Consider the following 18182-nt stretch of genomic DNA (forward strand, 5'->3'; position numbering starts at 1 on the left):
AGCAAATGATACAATAGAGCACAGAGCGGTGATTCCTGGTGTACCTAATTAGACACAACAACGCATTGATGAGGCACTGTGAGGCACTGTGATGAGGCAGATTTGCGCGAGGAGACAACAGCAGTAAAAGGAAAGGCGACAACTGGGGAAGGGATAGTACTACATGTCAACCACCAAAAAAGAATGCCCGGATAAATTACAGAAACATTTGAGTCTATCTTTTCTGTTTTCACTCAATCAGTCAATCTGCCATACTTTACTTAGCACTTGTGGACAAGCCCTAGGCTGCGTTAGCCTCTACTCTGAGCCCTCTTCAATTACGAGTCTGGTTTCGCGCGTTCTTCACACATAAAAATTTCAAGTTTTTTTCTTGGTATCAGCGGCTGTAGCACTAAGACTTCCACAATTCGTCACCAACAAAATTTATTAGGGCGACTACACATGCTCATAACGGATGTATGTCATTCAAATCCCGCGTTCCGAAATTCGTGATCAGCCCCGCCGCTGAAAGCACGGCCCCGTGGACACTTCCGTCGCCAAGCGTCACCGCCTCTGTCCCAGGGATCACGGACAACAAAAGGAGCTACCCCGACCTCGTACTACAGCAACTGACTATGGATTTCATCGGCACCGCATATGACCGGTTCTGCACGGTCTTCACGGATGGCTCCTCAACGAAAACTTCGTCATCCTCATCTTTTGTGGTACCCTCGATACCGCTCACCCGGGGCTGCCGGTTGTCCCATCGCACCTTCGACCTCAGCCGAGCTGTACAGAATCCTGCTGTTTTTACAATATACGGCCACCTGCGACCCACGGCGATGGGTAGACTGTACGGACTCCAAGTCAGCTCTTCGATGCCTGAAAACCTCAGGTCTCCGCGGCTCACTGGCTACATTTGTGATAAACATTCTACGCCTACTGAAGTCCATAAGTGCCCACGGCCACACCATCGCTTTTCAATGGATTCCGGGTCATTGCGGAATCTCTGGCAACCACGTTGCCGACGCTGCGGCTGCGGCCGCTCACCACCAGGGCAAGTGTGTCCCGATTGTTCTCCCAAGGGGGGACAGACGGTCCCAGGGGAATGAACGTGTAGTATATTTCTATTGTCGGGAAAAACTCACGTGACCTCAGACGTCGGGCCAATCGTTGGGCCTCGGTAGAGTAGTTTTTTGCTTTGTTTTATTTTGTCTCCATGGGTGACGCGTGACGTAAAGCGACACTGCCGAGGGGTTCTCTTTCCCTTTCCCCTCTGTTCTCTCCCCGCTTTGGCGGTTCTGGATTTTCGTTCGCATCCAGTGAAATAAATAAAACGCGGAAGCGTTGGCTCTTTCTGTTGCACAAGGTGCTTTATTTTTCGGGATTGGTATTTCCAAATCACACATATGCAGTCTTCTGTATCTGCGCCAAACACGAACTTGACATGAACATTGTTTCTGAAGTTCGAGTAATATGCCGAAGCAACTTCACATTCACTGTTAGCTGATGTCTCAAGTGGAAGACTTCACAGTAGATCAGTAAATTCACTGCACAGGCACACACATTCACAAATCCAGCATGACAGGAAACATGTCCATATCCCTTTGCTGCTTGTATAGTGTCACATGTCAAGGCTGACCCGTCACAAAGGAACCTGTGCAGCTGCTAAGCCAAAAGATGATGTTCCAACCACTCAGAGTGGCATATCCATTCTATTGCGTCCATGCCGATGCTTTTCTGAAGCAGATATGAGCTGAGCAGTACCTAGTTGATACCTGAGCAAGAAAGACCAGAACAGGGATCAGAAAACGTGAAAACTAAAAATTCTACCGGCCGAAATGCTGAGTATATGCCACAGGTGCGGTGCTATGCTATGCTACGCTAAGCGGCAGAATGGACTAGGAACTGACTTACCTGCCATCGAGTGGAAAAACACAGTATTGATCCTCCTTGAATCGTTGTCGCGCCAAGCAAGCGAAGCAGACCTGCGCCTTCCACTTATCTGTCACTGAATTTACTTGCAGAAGTATCCAAGAGGATTCGAGTTTTGCAGAGTCGGTATCGACGGGCACTAAAAGCCATCCAAAGCGGTACCGGCAAAGATGCTTTGCGTGCGTCCCTGCTGCACCATATTTCGAAACTTTACGGCGAGCGAACTGCTCCGGCACCCCAGACACGGCGGTGCCCGCTTTCCCGCGCCACGAAAAGGTTATAATTTCAAACCGACCAATGAGCGCTCGCATACCAGGGGAGCGGCCGCAGGAGCCAATGGGATGCTCTCGGTAGAGAACTCGCGCTTCGACGTAAAAATTTTGACGTTTCATGACGTTTGATGACGCGAAAGGCTCGCAGCGCCTCACTTTAGTCCGCAAAGGAACTCGCGAGTTTCATCCCCTTGACGGTCCCTTCTTAGTGACTGGGCTGCCTCCTCATCCGTCGAACAGTGGCGTCGGGATGTACCGGTCAGTACCATACTGGGAATTGTGGACCCAACGTTCTCGTGTCGCTTATCGACATCTTTACCGCGCGTCCTTAAATCCCTCCTACATCGCTTACGGCGGAATGTTGCCTTTACGCCGTACTACCGTTAGAAGATAGGGTGTGCTAGTAGTCCCTTGTGCCCGGAGTGTGGTGTGCCAGCGACCGCAGTCCATGTGATCATCGCACGTGCCACTTATAGGAGGGAGCGGCACTTGTTGGCAAACGACTTTGCGCGGATTGACAGCCGAACCTCAGACTCATTTTGGGACCATGGGACACACGAAAGCAGATGTCCGTCTTGCGACCCTTCATCACATTCCTGCAAGCTACCGGCCTGATCGACTCTCTGTAAAACCCTGTCAGCGTCGTCATCACCATCCTCTTATTTTCCCCCAATAGCAATGGGGTAGCATTCGGCTCAATGAGCGGAAGTCATCCCCATATCATCGTCATCATGTATTTCTCTCTCTCTCATAACATTGCTTCCGGCGAAAGCAGTAGAAATCTGCATCTTTTGAAACACTCGAAATGTGGTCCACCCACCTGAAATCTGGTCATACGAAGGTGCTATCCAGTCAACATACCTCTAGTAGGTGCACCAGCAGCACCCGCTCAAGGCACTTAAGGACTCCGCTTGGGTTGTTTGCGGCGTGTTGAAGTCTTGATGAAAGTTAAAGTGCGCGTCCAGATGTGCTAGTGGAGGCCTGTACCAGGAAGACAAGCCAACCAGCATATATTCCCTTGCAGACACGACAAATTTGCAACGGACGTCTTGTCTTACGTTTGCACTGCTTTGTATCTCAAGGTTAGATTGATGCTGACTTTAATTGCAATTCGTTCAATCACTACGATATATACGCGTATGTATATGGCACCCCCTTATGATTTTTTATTCCGCGTTAGCGCCGCCAAGTAGCTGTGAAATACTACGACGCTGTGAACGGCGTACGGACGTGGACAGATGGAGAGAGAACCAGGGTGTCGGAGCGAACCGAAAACCAGAACCGAAAACTGAAAAATACCGCTATTTTAGTGCGAACCGGAACGGAATCGAAACTGTATACGTTTTTTTCACCCAGGAGGGAAACCGAAAAATTTATTTAACGGTTTTCGGTCCAAGAAAAAGCTTCGCCGATTTGGACTACGAATGACCGAATGGAACTGACGTCGTCTGTTCTGAAGTCATGTCACGGATACTTTACGAGGGTTACGGTTACGGTGGAATGTATGCCGGTATACAATGACCCCTTGGTAACATTTTATCGTTCGCGCACATAGACTTACAGGTACATGTGACCGGTTGTGACTCTCTACCAATGTGCCGTAGTGTTCGTTTTAATTTCATCCGCCGAAACCCGCCTGAACTATGCACGACCCAAGGAGGTTGCGAAACGGCTTCTCAATCGGTAATGTCGCGCAACGCGTCCCTTGTTTGAAAACAGCAAAGTTGAATACATTTACGCATACGCGAGGGCAAGCGCGTACGAAGTGGCGCTTCTTTTGTGGACAGGACACGAAGAAAAGAAAACGGAGCCGTCGAGCGCGTTCCTCGATTTGCGTCGCACTCGTGCGGTGGTGCTTGCTGGCTAGGAAGCAGCAACAGACATTCGGATGGGACGCGATCGCACCAATCCAGCAAGGAAGTACTTTACGTATGACACCACGACAAACAAGTCCGTCTGTATCATGGGCTTCAAGAAAGGGGAAAGCCTATTTGAACAGACAGTCACCTACAGGAACCAGGAGCTACCAATTTCACAGCTGCCTATTAATATTACATACTATGTGTGCGTAATAAACGGGTTAACATTTTGCAACATTGATTTTTTTCTGGGAATGAATATGCCCACCAGAAGCGGAACCGGTTCAAAACCGGTATGAACCTGTAGCGGGCCGTGGACAATGACGAAGATGGCCACGCGCCTGAAGCGCCTGCCTCAGTTCCACCGGCGCGGCCATGGAGACAGGCCACTGTCATCGCCTCTCCGTGGCATACCATCATCGCCGGTCGGGGCTCATGTAGAGGAACTCCACCTCCTCTACATTTGGTGACCCGAACAACGACCACCATGTTCGGCGTAATTCGGCTTCATACTATCCCAAATTCCTGACGACGCCTTCGACGAGCACTACCACAGCGCTCTATACATGGACCCACCGCCAGCAAACCTCGCCGTTAACGTACCCGGCGCCTTTCCACCTGCGGCCTCACCGTCCAGCACGGCCCCGCCCACCTCTTCAGCCGTGCAGCATTTCACCGTCCGGCTCACGACGATAGCATCACGACTGCCCTTCTCCTGTCAACTGACGCGCCGACGCACGCCCCTCCACGGTACCGATTTGGACGACCATGCAACGCTCCGACCGGTCACTGGTCATACGATCCTCTAACCGACCATCGGTTGACGGATCCCGGGGACCGCCCTGCGCTGTGCACGGACCCCGGCACACTCACTACCCGCCACTTCCCTTCCGCCTCTCGACGCTCATTCGCAGCCGGCCGCGACAACAGAGCAAAGTGCTCGCCTGCCGGTTTCGGCAGTCGCGGCCGCCGACGCCACGGCCCGCATTAGCCGGCGTCTCGGCAGTTTTCACGGCAGTCCTCACGGGTACGCAGCATCGCTTTCTGGGACCCTATGAGCTCACGCTCCCGTGCCGGTTGCGGCACCCCAGGCCACGACTCTGATGCCCAACGATTCGCCCTTCATCTGCCTCGCTCATCGAGAGCTTCGCGCAACGGGTATTCTGCTGTCCCACGAATTCGTCCGGTAGTGCACGTCATCCACGGCCGCTCTCGCTCTCTCCCTCCGGTATAGACGTGATTCTTCCATCTTTCTTGTCGCCGCTCCGCGTCTGAGGGGGGAGCACTGTAGCGGGCCGTGGACAATGACGAAGATGGCCACGCGCCTAAAGCGCCTGCCTCAGTTCCACCGGCGCGGCCATGGAGATAGGCCACTGTCATCGCCTCTCCGTGGCATACCATCATCGCCGGTCGGGGCTCATGTAGAGGAACTCCACCTCCTCTACAAACCGTTATTTTTTTGCTCCGGAGCAGAACCGGTACCGGACCGTTTATGATAGAATCGGAACGAAAACCGGAACGAAAAACGTTTCGGTTCGACGCGCTGGAGAGAACAGCAAGAAGGAGTGGGGGACAAGGGGTTAGTATGCGTCCTCGACCGACTTCAGGGGGAACTGTGCCGACATTGTTCTGGAAAGTCTGTCGGAAAAACGAGGGAAAACCTCAGACAGGACAGGTAGTGGTAGGATTCGAACCCACCGCCTCCAATTCTTAAGCATGACCTTGGTTACCAAAAACGGGCGGGTGCTTTTGCTCACTCGGTCATGCTGTACTTCCTTATGCCACGTTGCTGTTAGATGAGGTTTTTGGAGTCGCACTATCGCGTGCACTTCGAAGCTGATCACGTGCAAGCAAAAAGAAAGAGAAAACAGACGGGAGTATGAACAGTTGAAGTATAGCCAGTCATCGCAAAATCTCAGATCTCATCAAATGTCTGACCTTTTCGACTGCCATACTTCAGCTATTCATGTCCCCAGGCAACTAGAGGCTTGCGTTGTGTTTGTATGTTCCAGCCGCACAACAATTACTTTCCATCACGAACATGAAGCACCATAATGAACGCATCCAAGTTTGAAGTTAAAGGCGTATGTTTCAGAAAGTGCTTCATCAATTGGGTCAGTGCTGGTGCACAATACGAATGTTTCCTGCGTCGGCTAGTCATTTGTGACGTGACTTGATATATGTTACTGAAAAGAGCAAACACTACGCTTTCTGTCAGTGTGAAACATTGCCTTGTCGCGCACCACTCCAGATAAGAGCAGCCGAAATTACTTACGCTACGGCACGTTTTGGCAGTTTTTGTCTTTAATTTAATAATGTGAGAAACAAAGCTGAGTGAAGAAACCATTCGATGGCACTGTGCTCTCTGCAACTGCAACTATCCTACTTAAATGTAGTAAAATATATGGGAAAACAGGAAAACAAGGCGAAATAAATTCTGCACTATGTACATGTTTCCTACTGAATATTTAATTTATTTGTCGGACTAGAAACACAAGGTACCGGTTAGTGTTTGGTTCAATGCTTGGATTTCCACTTGGAAATTGAAGGGGAAACCGCATAGTCCATTAACATTATCACCACCCACGGCTTAGTGGTTTAAGATGACCGCCTTTTGATGCCATTTGTGCTAAGACCGGAGGTGATACATGTCCCAATACGCCATGTGAAAAAATTCCGGGGAGCAGCTCCTAAAATGACATGGGGGTGTAAATGCGGTGTAAAACGACAGTGCCGGCGCATACACCAGAAACATGACGACGATGATGACGACGACGATCGGAGACGATTGGAAACGCAAGACATATGTGACGGTTTGAGGATTTGCTTCTGTGAGAAGTGAAATGGCTTTCCCGAGGGAGGGAACTGTAACACGATACGACCCGCCTTGCGCGAAGTTGCAGTGCCAAGGTGGCCATGAGGACTCGTCCGGAAACGTTCGGCCACATGTTTTCGGGTGTTCCCGGTGTCCGGTTTCAACACGGCGTCCACGAAGGGTGTCTAAAAATAAAGAGCAAAAAGAAAAGCCCGCGAAAACGAAGCGAAGAGGCAGTGGGCGGTTGGTTCTGACACGGAAAGGAATCAGAGAACATTCCACGTCACCATGGGGCGCTCCGGCATTGTTGGTAGAAAAACCAGATGGATCGTATCGCTTCGTTGTCGAGTATCGGGACCTCAACAAGGTCACCAGAGTTGATCCATATCCTCTTCCGAACATTCAAGAAACACTGTCACTTTTAGGGGGTTCTCAGTATTTTTCGGTCGTGGACATGGCTTCGGGTTATTGGCAGATTCAGCTAGATGAACGGGACAAGGAGAAGACGGCGTTTAACACTCCGACAGGGCATTATCAATGGACAAGAATGCCGATGGGACTTGCAAATAGTGCTGCCGTGTGGCAGAGAACAGCCGATGTTGTTTTGGCTGGACTGCTTGGAAAGTCATGCCACGTTTACCTGGATGATACAATTATTTTCAGTAACAGTTTTGAGGACCACATCGAGCCCATAGAGAAAGTTCTGGTTAGATTGAGGGAAGCGGGGCTCAAACTGAAGCCATCGAAATGTCAATTTCCGAAATCGGAAGTCAAATACATTGGAAATATAATTTCAAAGGATGGAGTGAGGCCAGACCCGGGAAAAGTGCAATGTGTCAAAGAGTTCCCTAGACCAAGCAACGTTAAGGAGGTTCGCCAATTCTTAGGGTTAGTCGGTTATTATCGTCACCACATTCCCGATTTCGCAAAGCTAGCTAGACCCCTCACACGCCTTACGTCTGAGAAAGTTCGATTTTGCTGGGACGGTGTGGCCGAAGACGCATTCACTGTGCTCAAAGAGAAGCATTTCACGGCCCCGGTTTTGAGATTCCCAGATTTCACTCGCCCCTTCACGCTCACGACCGACGATTCGAAGCACGCTATAGGCGCGATACTGTCTCAGAGATTTGATGGTCAAGAACACCCGGTAGCGTACGCAAGTAGGCAGCTTAATAAGGCAGAACGAAACCGGCGCCACTGAGCAGGAGTGTTTGGGAGTAGTGTGGGACATACGTCATTTCAGGTGTTACTTGTACGGCAAGCGCTTCCAGGTAATAACTGACTGCAGATCGCTCAAGTGGCTCATGAACACCCGAGACCCCAGCTCGCGTCTAGCTCGGTGGAACTTGCTCTTACAGGAGTACGACATGGAAATCACACATAAGGCAGGGAAGGTGAATCAGAACGCTGATGCGCTTAGTCGAACAGCTGTGAGATCGGTGCATTTCCTCCCAGTCATAGAGGACTCCGAAATCCACCGAATGCAAAGGGAAGACGATAAGCTAAAGAAGGTTATGGCGGGGTGCGAAGCGACCGCTGAACGGAAAAACGGGCAGTTCTTTCTGGGCTCTGATGGACTCCTTAAGCATAGGTCGAGTACAAGGTACCACCCGGAGGGCATGCTAAAGCGCGTTGTCGTTCCGCGAGCGCTGGTGTCCAGTGTTATTAAATCATTCCATGATGCGCCGTATGCAGGGCACTTGGGGGCTCGCAAGACAAGGGCACGGATAAAGGCATTGTATTTCTGGGAAGGAATGATAAGGGACGTCAAAGAGCATTGCGCAACATGTGTGTCGTGCTGCCTCATGAAAAGCCCTAAGAATGTGGAGCGGGCGCCGCTTCAGGTATTCCGTGAGGTGGGGACCCCTTTCGAACGCACCGCCATGGATATAATGGGACCGTTACCCACGAGTGGTGGCGGCAACCGCTATATCCTTATGTTTATTGACCACTTATCACGCTACACTGAGGCGATTGCCATGCCAAATCAAAAAGCGGAAACGGTGGCTCGGGCATTGGTAGAAAATATAGTCCTTCGTCACGGCGTACCGCAACAACTGCTTAACGATCGCGGAGCGAATTTCACGTCACAGTTGATGCGAGAGATATATAGTCTTTTGGGTGTCAAAAACCTACAGACGACGGCTTACCATCCCCAGTGCAACGGTGCAGTAGAAAGGCGAAAACGCTGCGACTGATCGCCAGAACCGAGGTTCAGCGGCCAGCAAGTTGCTGTAGTTTTCTCCTGCATAGGCCACCGCCCTACAATTCGAAAGACGTCACAACCCAGGACTGAGAATTCTTGGAGAAGCATCCCATCTTTTGTCGACGCCGGGATCCTCGCTTCAGCCAGTCATCGGCCCCTACGCTTCGGACAGGAATCTCGCACCGAATCAAGGATTCATCACTGTGTGACGAGAGACGACGCACTCGGTGACAGCACTGACTTTGTCACCGTGCCGGGGTCCTCTTTAGGTTGGGGAACGCATCTGTCTGAGCACTTCCATCGTCTACATCGTGTATCGCATTTGCCACATTAAATGTTTGTTGTTTCTTTTGTGCTGAGTCTCTCTGCCTCTGCGGGTGCCCACGTTAGCGTTTCCCATCCCTTTGTGCTCCGTCTTCTCCAAAACTGGGAGGCGTCACAATTGGTGGCAGTGGTGGGATCAATGGCTGCCGTAGGCATTGTTCGCGTACAATACGGCGGTACACGAGGAAACTTAGGAAACTCCGTTCTACCTTCTCTACGGCCGCAGCCCAACCCCACACCGTGGCTAACCTTTCCCTTCCCTTTTTTCTTACTTTGCATTAAACATATCCCCCCCCCCCCCAACCATCCCAAGCGTCGCTGTATCCTCGCCAAGAATGAACTACGGAACTCTGGAAAACTACAGAGTAGAGCTGGAACAGCGCTTGGTGATGGCACATGAAATAGCACGAAAGGCGATGAGTTCGGCTGCTCACGCACGACGAGAGCGTCAGCGAGTAAAGACCCGCGACAGGTCATACAAAGTAGGGGATGCCGTATACCTTAGAACATTTGCAGCGCGAACGGGTCTGACTAAGAAATTGTCGCCGAAGTGGAGGGGTCCGTTTGAAGTTGTCGAAATTTTATCGGATGTCACTCTAAGATTAAAAGGAATCAGATTGAGAGGTGACAAGATTGTTCATATCGACAAGCTGAAGCTGGCCCCAGGATCGGTCGAATTTAGCTCCAGCGTAAATTCCAGAACTCGAATGCGATCTGGAAAGGAAGTTGACGGCCATGCAAACGATGCAGCCGAGGTCGAGGTGCCGCACACGCTGACCGAGATGACGATGATGGACGCGGCGCTCGCCGAGGCATCAGCACCGTCATGCGAGGAAAATCAATTATGCCCGCTGCCACCGAGCAGTGACAATGCTATGTATGATGCTGTACCGGTGCACTCATACGCCCTCAGAAGTAGAGGTCCAGTTGATTCCGTTGCAGCACTGTACCTGGAGGCGAATACATGTAACTACGCGGGCAAAACTCCTCTGGATTAATTGTCCCTATAACATGCAGCTTTTTTCATGCTACCGTTGCGTCTGTCTGCACTCGCGCTAAGTTGATGTGGCGCTTACGTTAATAGCACATCTTTCGTATTTCATTCCAGCTTTCAGTGCATTGTTGTATTTTATTGTTGTCTGGAGACAATTTTGTAATAGATATCGTTTGACTGTGTTGTTTAGGTTAGGTTTTTGAAGTTGTACGAGGACCTTGGGCGGTTACGGGGTTAGTTGTTCTTACTGGGGAACGCATGCAGTGCAGTGCAGTGCAGTGAGCATTGTTTCAACATGTGTGTCTACATCTGCGTCTCGAGTGAAATAACTTTTCAAGAACATCCAGTGAATGAGGACAATGTGTTTGTGAGGGCTGCAGTTCGTGTTGTCGTATTTGAATTTTCGTTTTTGTAGAAAATTCCTGTTGTAGGGAGGGCGAGTGTGACGGTTTGAGGATATGCTTCTGTGAGAAGTGAAATGGCTTTCCCGAGGGAGGCAACTGTAACACGATAAGACACGCCTTGCGCGAAGTTGCAGTGCCAAGGAGGCCATGAGGACTCGTCCGGCCACATGTTTTCGGGTGTTCCCGGTGTCCGTTTTCAATACGGCGTCCACGAAGAGTGTCTAGAAATAAAGAGCAAAAAGAAAAGCCCGCGAAAACGGAGCGAAGAGGCAGTGGGTGGCTGGTTCGGACACGGAAAGGAAGCAGAGAAAACGCTGCGACTGATCGCCAGAACCGAGGTTCAGCGGCCAGTAAGTTGCTGTAGTTTTCTCCTGCATCGGCCACCGGCCTATAATTCGAAAGACGTCACAACCCAGGACTGAGAATTCTTGGAGAAGCATCCCATCTTTTGTCGACGCCGGGATCCTCGCTTCAGCCAGTCATCAGCCCCTACGCTTCGGACAGGAATCTCGCACCGAATCAAGGATTAATCACTGTGTGACGAGAGACGACGCACTCGGTGAGAGCACTGACTTTGTCACCGTGCCGGGGTCCTCTTTAGGTTAGGGAACGCATGATAGTAGATCTGTCTGAACATTTCCATCATCTACATCGTGTATCGCATTTGCCACATTAAATGTTTGTTGTTTCTTTTGTGCTGAGTCTCTCTGCCTCTGCGGGTGCCCACGTTAGCGTTTCCCATCCCTTTGTACTCCGTCTTCTCCAAAACTGGGAGGCGTCACACATACATATGTTTTCCCCGACAACTCTCAACCTGGAGCGCGGCTGCCGCAGTGACGCTGCGTGTTCTTCAAAATACCGATTCCTTAGTATGCTGTCTCAATGTTTTCGCGGGATTTCCGTCCAACGGCTTTATCTGAAGTCTCTTGGGAAGTCGTCCCAGTCCCTACAATCTCGCCACTCGGCAGCGTGCTGTTGCGTAGCAGGCAGATCGCTCGCTAAACATCGAGTGAAAGGGACGTCGAAATCGAAACGCTCAAGCAAAAGCATCGTGCATAAAAATGAGAACCGTGAACGAAATTACAACCGGTGGGACGTACATTGCCTTCCTGTGCAGACAACGAATGATAGAGCTCTGGAACGCCCTCGGGTCCATCTCTTTTAGCGCCTAAAAAACGAAAAACAAAAAGAGAATGCCGTTCCCTCCTGAAATTTCTGCATGATTAAGTGCTTTCTATTTTGTGCCATTCCTACTATTTAAAGTTTGACGTCAGTGTTCATTACCCTTTTCTTTGTCTCTCTTTCTTCCCTTTGTTCCCTATTCCGTCTCCCGCAGGAAATGACTGAGAGAGACTACGCAAAAAGCAGCCAGACAAGTATCAGGGAAGAAGGTATCGCTTTTCTCTGGGGCGTAATGGTGAAATAAGCGGCCCAGACAGACCGACGAAACCCTCAAGTAACGAACCCGATCGACGAAGGAGAAAGGAGCCAAAGGAAGGAAAATCCGTGCAGCAGGCGGAAGGGACCTCTTTGGCCGCCCGCTGCTCTTCCCCCGTTACGACTGGCCTCAACTAACGAAGCCTCTGTCCGACTCAGTCAACCACATATCCGCATTCTGCTGTCATCCCCTGCTAGATATCTGGCACAGAGAGAAAACGACGGTCTCAGATCCAGCGAACACAAGCATTATGGCTGTAGTTTCGAAAGCAAAAAGAAGTGCACGTTGATCACTGTGGGAGAAAAGGCTAAGGAGGACCTGCGTTTCTGGATCGAACGGAGTCGCTCACCTTGTCAGTGCCTGAGTTACGACGACTCCCTTACTGCCCTCATAGTTACAAAGCGTCGCTATTTCTTGGGACCTGATTCAAACGCTCGGTTTGATGGAGCAATAGCCTAATGAAGCATCATTTCCAATGTGGATGTGTAGAATAGTACCCCATACAAGGTAGACAACAAGCCATTCATGTTCGTCGTCCCACGAAAGTAAAACGAGTGGCATGTATGCGAGAAGTCCTCGATCGCATTCTGGCGAATGTTCTTACTCTGTCGTCAAGCACACACGAAGCTGTCTTTCCTAACACAGATTTCGATGTTCTCACTATGTGGAGGCATGACTGATAATACGACGGTTGCGACTCACTACGGTGCGTAAACGTGCGTTGACAGCATGGATGATTATCTCGAGGCCCTCGTAGGAACAGACGGGGGCCTCTCGCTCACAGCTAACCTGAGTCCTTCTTTCAAGGACCAACCATCGCCGAGTTTAAATGACTCCCTTTTGGAGCAGTTACTACCAGAGGAGGTATCCGCGAACTCATCCACTGCCTTGGTGGTGTCTGGCTGTATATGGGACCTAACGAATGCGGCTGCAAACTGCTCCTGGGAAAACAGAGCCTCTGGGAACGACACGTCCTCCGGTGATGTGCCCGTGACTGACCAACAGCCGGAGAAAGTGTACTGGGCGCTCATGCTGGTAATTCTTCCCTTCCTGGCAGTGTTTGGCAACATTCTCATCATTCTCAGTGTGTACAAAGAGCGGACACTACAGTCTGCTACGAATTATTTCATAGTGAGCTTAGCCTTCGCGGACCTGCTCGTCGCAGCGGCCGCGATGCCCTTCGCCGTCTACGTTCTGGTGAGTACGGCATGGTTGTCTTACTGATCTAACGTGTAAGGTTTGTCAGGTGACACGATGGATTGTGTAACGTAGCGATTGTGACGTATAGCGACCGATAGTGGCTCGGTTAACCGTAATTTGCCATATCAGTGATGCCGTAAAATGAAAGAATACGAAACTATAAGGGACCCGCACGTGCAGTTCAATATGTGTATAGCCTTTACTCCACACTACAAATACAGGACCCGACACTGTAATAGAAGCTTGTGCTTGAAGTGTGTTATCGTAGTCAATATTGAATACTTCCTTATAGGATATGGGCATACGAAATGCAGATGACGATATTACGTCATCAGTTGAATAGTATCCGAAAGACGCTATTCATTCTGTAGGCCCTCGAGAGGACTCTGTGCAACACCGTCAGTGTCGTCAGATATGCATCAAGTTCCTGACGATCGACCACATTGTGCTTTTTTTATTCTTCTACCAATGACCCTCGGTGAGCTGTTTAGTGCTTCCTTATTCATTTTATTAATTTCATCTGATTTTTGTTCTGTATTGCACAGGACCCCGGTGACCCCTAGTTATCTTTGAACTATTGAACTCATTTCTACTTCATTTTCATATATCATTCATCTAACGCCTCAAATGTAAAGGGGTACGGTACTGTACCCGATCGGTGGAACACCCCATCTTATCGTCATCATATACTTGTTATTGTTCTATACGTGTGTGCTTTTCTTTTAATATTGCCTGTCGCTCATACACCCAAATGTCGCGCATTGAAAAAGAGACTTTGTAACATCAGGGTAAACTAATCGGTGCTACTGTAGCCTCATAGGTATCACTTCCAGTTCCACATCGTCGAGTGAGAGAAACTGGCAGTCCTTAGGCTCTTGCGGCCGTTCTTGGGCACAATAAACTCATTCATTCATATTGACCGCGTAGTCTTCGAAGTTTCTGGAGGTCACCTGAAAACGAATAACAACTATACATTGTCGAAAATCCCATTTGAAGCAAATTTACTGCATTCTATTTCGTACTATCGGCTTTTTCGTGTGGATGCGCTGTCAATCTTCATGTACAAACAGTTAGCGTCCTGTTGGTTTACTCTAGGTGGTACGCTGTTTGTTTAGGTGACGTAAAGTGTAGCCGAGCCCTACTCGCAAGCGAGACTTTGTCGAGATCGTGTGAGAAACAAATTAGACCCACGAGAAATTTCTTTCTCCGTACCTTATATACGGGACTCCTTTGTCCATACGCGTACTCCACAAAGGGAGTAATGCTAAATAGAGGAATGTGTTTCAGCGGTCAGTGTTAATTCGCCACGTCGAGCGCGCTGACTTTCTTCCAGCCCAGAGCTTCCTCTATTTCCCCGCTCTATCATGTGCTATCGCTTGCAGCGCCAAGAAAGCGTATCAGGGGTTGCTGTCCATACCCGTGTTGCCTTTCATACCATGGTTGCCGAAGTGCTCTTAGTAACATGTACACTCGCGTCGTATTGTATCGTGTCGTATCCTGTAATTACGATCTAAGTCAGAGAACGAGGACAGATGTTTAGCACACTGAGTGCATGGACGAAAGGAACGTTGGGAACATTCAAGAGTTCGGAGCTAACATCATGGACTAGCTCAGAGATACTGTTCAATTGTAACCATAGTGCTGACGATTTCAACCGTTCGGACAATTTGGATTGAGAGATGCTCGTAAACGAGCGAAATACATGGGGCAACGGTCTATTCACTGCATAACTGAAAACAAAACAAAACAAATACACACGACGATTTTATAGCACAGGAAAGCACTGTAAGAGCTCTCTTACCAGCAAATCGGAAGTCCGCGTCAACTCCTGTAAAGTGTCATTTAAGCAAGAAAGTATTCGCTGTACACAGATGCGGTCCAATTTGCCTCGCATGTGATGCGATCGGTGGTGGATCTGTGGACGTTCCTAATTACATCGTGCTATAGACTGCCGACGGTTTACATCGCACCTCGAGAGTGCATCCCCCCTCGCTGGTGTCACGCGCATCACAGGCTGCCGTGCTTCTATCGCTAAGCTTTCGTGTCCGTGGATTCCCTAATTGAAGGCAAGCCATCAGTCTTCAAGTTGCCTTCCTGAACCAGTCCGGACTGATCAGGGATTTTTGAACAATGAAAGTCAACTGCGTCATCGCTCCAAGAGTTTTTCACCTATGCAACTGGTGCAAGTGATGTGGAGTTGCTGACCTCACGCTAGTGAAGCCGAAATCTCCATTTAATTTTTCCTTAAAATCAAATCAAACTCAACTGCCTTTTGCACCCATTCTGTGCACACCTCACAGTATATTTTATTTATTTCCGGTCCCGACGTGTGCAGCGCTTATGCATCGCTCCCGACGTGATGTGACATGAAAAAAAAAAAAATCAAAAGAAAAAGCTGCCTGCCTGCCAGAAAGGCGGCGAAGTACCCTAATACCATAGATTGAGAAGTTACCCGTCAAAAAGAACTCGTTACAAGTTCAGTTACGGTGTGCAAAATGTAACTAAGTTAATAACGAAGTTCTTCAGTCTCAAATGTAACTCGCAGTTACTGAGTTACTTAAAAAAAGAACGAGTTACTTCCAAGTTACTTCGGCCACAAAACAGCAGTGCGCAGGTGCAGTGCGTGTGAGCAGTTGAGTTTTAGACCTTGAGTTGCCTGCGGAGGAGTGCAACACGCTTAGGTCGTTTTCGTTTATGTCCAACAATAGATCTCTCCCTGTTTGTAAACAAATGACGTCATAGTGTTCGACAGCGCCAAAATTTGGTAGAATTGAACTACGCTCAAAGCTAGAGGTGAACAAGGTCGTGCCCGAGAGCCACGGTCTTGAGGGGATTACGATATGGTCCCTTAAAGGGACGCGACCCTCAGTCCTACTTTTCTTTCAATAGGAGGTAGCGAACAAGTGCCCGTTTGTGGAACCCAGCCCTCTCCTTCCGATCTGTTTCGGTTTCAGTCTATCTACCAATGTCATGATGACGTTTCTCTGGTAATATTCGGACGCTTTGCATCTTACTCCCTGTGGGCGCACAATGGTTCAGCTTCATTTCAATGGCAGCGGTTCTTACTTCCTCAATAAAATACTGTCATTCATTGATTATCACGTTTTATGGCAAAAAAATGCGATGAAAGAACCAGAGAGAAAGCAAGAAAATATGTGGACGTGAGTGAGAAGCGAGTTAAAAGCAACTTGGAACTTAACTTAACTTACTTTGGCAAAGTTACCTGAAAAAGGAACGAGTTCCTCTGAAAGTTACCATGCCGCAAAAGTACCGAGTTAAGTTACAAGTTACCAAAAAAAGGAACTTAGTTACAGTAACGAGTTACTTGTAACGAGTTACCTCGAACTCTGCCTAATACAAAGAAAGGCGCATTGCAACAAAAGAACACACACACACACAAACATACACATACACATCTGTAACGCTCGAGTGCTGAACTTTCCATGCTTTTCATATTCTGTTGTAGTCTGTATCTATCTCGTCGACGTATTATTCAACTATGTGTAAGATGTTGGCCACAAAAGCTACAGCACCATACCCATTCCAGGCAAAAACACCACCTGCAAATGCCGAGGTGTTCGAGGTCAGTTAAGGTATGTCCACACTACGTCCAGACATCATTCATTTTGAGGACATAAAATTGATTTTCACTGTGCGGCTGTCTGCCGCCATTGGAGAGTGCAATTAGAAGATAAGTAACAAAGCTCTTCAATATCACTTTGTCCCCTAAAGCGTAGTCTGTCGAAGCTCCGACAGGAAAGAAAGACAAGTTATTGAATTTCTGTATGGAGAACAAAAGAAGTAGCACCAGATGAAAGAAAGCCTTACAGGGGTCCAGCTGTAATGCTTTAATCCAACACCTGCATGTGAGGAAGTAGAACTTATTAAACGTTTTTTTTTTCCTACTTCTTTTAGTACGCGAACTTTTCTGTCTGCCAATACCAGTAAGCACCAATATATACAAAGCTGCGCCAAACTATCTTTGCGGAGAGTCGATTGTCTTGAAGGTCCAGGAACCATGTTTTTGATCAAGATCAAGATGCCAAGATGTTGATCAAGATGTTTTGATCAAGATTGATCAAGAACTCCGAGAACGAACCGCCCCAGAAAAATGAAGTACGGGGGTCGTCTGGGTGGAGAGCTCCGTGAGGGCTTGGGCACAAAATTTGCTTCAGCGACTATAACTTAATTACACAATTCGTTTTAGTTTAAATAAAATAACTAAATGTTTTATTTAATCACCGAACTTACATTAATTAAATAAAGTTAGTCCTACAGCACACGGTTACGTAAATTAAATTAAACGTAAGTACACGTAAATTCTACATCACGATAATGTAAAGTGCAATGCGAACCACAAAACGCAGAAAATTTCCAAAATTTGTTTCTTTGGGTTGACACACAACTAGTAAAACACAAATAAAGTGAAGCACAATTTATCTCGCCGTCGGCCTTTTCGTACACGATGTGTCCCCTTGGGTCCGCTCGTAACAACGCAACTGCCACGCCCAGCATACTCTGCCAGATCTATTCAGTACCCGGACTCTCCACTTTTCCTAGACCGCGTGGTCATGCTACCGTCACATTTCAACTCAGCGTCGGACTCTTAATCCCACCCCCCATGCTGAAAACACGATGGCATGTCTTACGATAGCGGTGTTGGTATCGTGCACAGTGAGGCAATTGTATAAAAGTCTGTGTGTCTGTGCGTAATTCTAGCCTAGTCAGTGTTGTCAAGAAGACCAGGGCGAAGTGC

General features: G+C 48.8%; 1 protein-coding gene across 3 annotated transcripts in view; it reads left to right on the forward strand.

The window, feature by feature from the left end:
- LOC135385555 (dopamine D2-like receptor) overlaps window positions 1–18182 on the forward strand; it is an 844468-nt gene that overhangs the window by 591812 nt on the left and 234474 nt on the right. For all 3 annotated transcript variants that reach the window (XM_064614934.1, XM_064614935.1, XM_064614936.1), the window contains one exon: window positions 12125–13423. In XM_064614934.1, the coding sequence (XP_064471004.1) occupies window positions 12956–13423 (468 nt within the window). In that variant the 5' untranslated portion in view covers window positions 12125–12955. The remainder of the gene's footprint in view (window positions 1–12124; window positions 13424–18182) is intronic.

Source organism: Ornithodoros turicata, chromosome 2, assembly GCF_037126465.1.
Source record: "Ornithodoros turicata isolate Travis chromosome 2, ASM3712646v1, whole genome shotgun sequence".
Classification (NCBI taxonomy): domain Eukaryota; kingdom Metazoa; phylum Arthropoda; class Arachnida; order Ixodida; family Argasidae; genus Ornithodoros; species Ornithodoros turicata.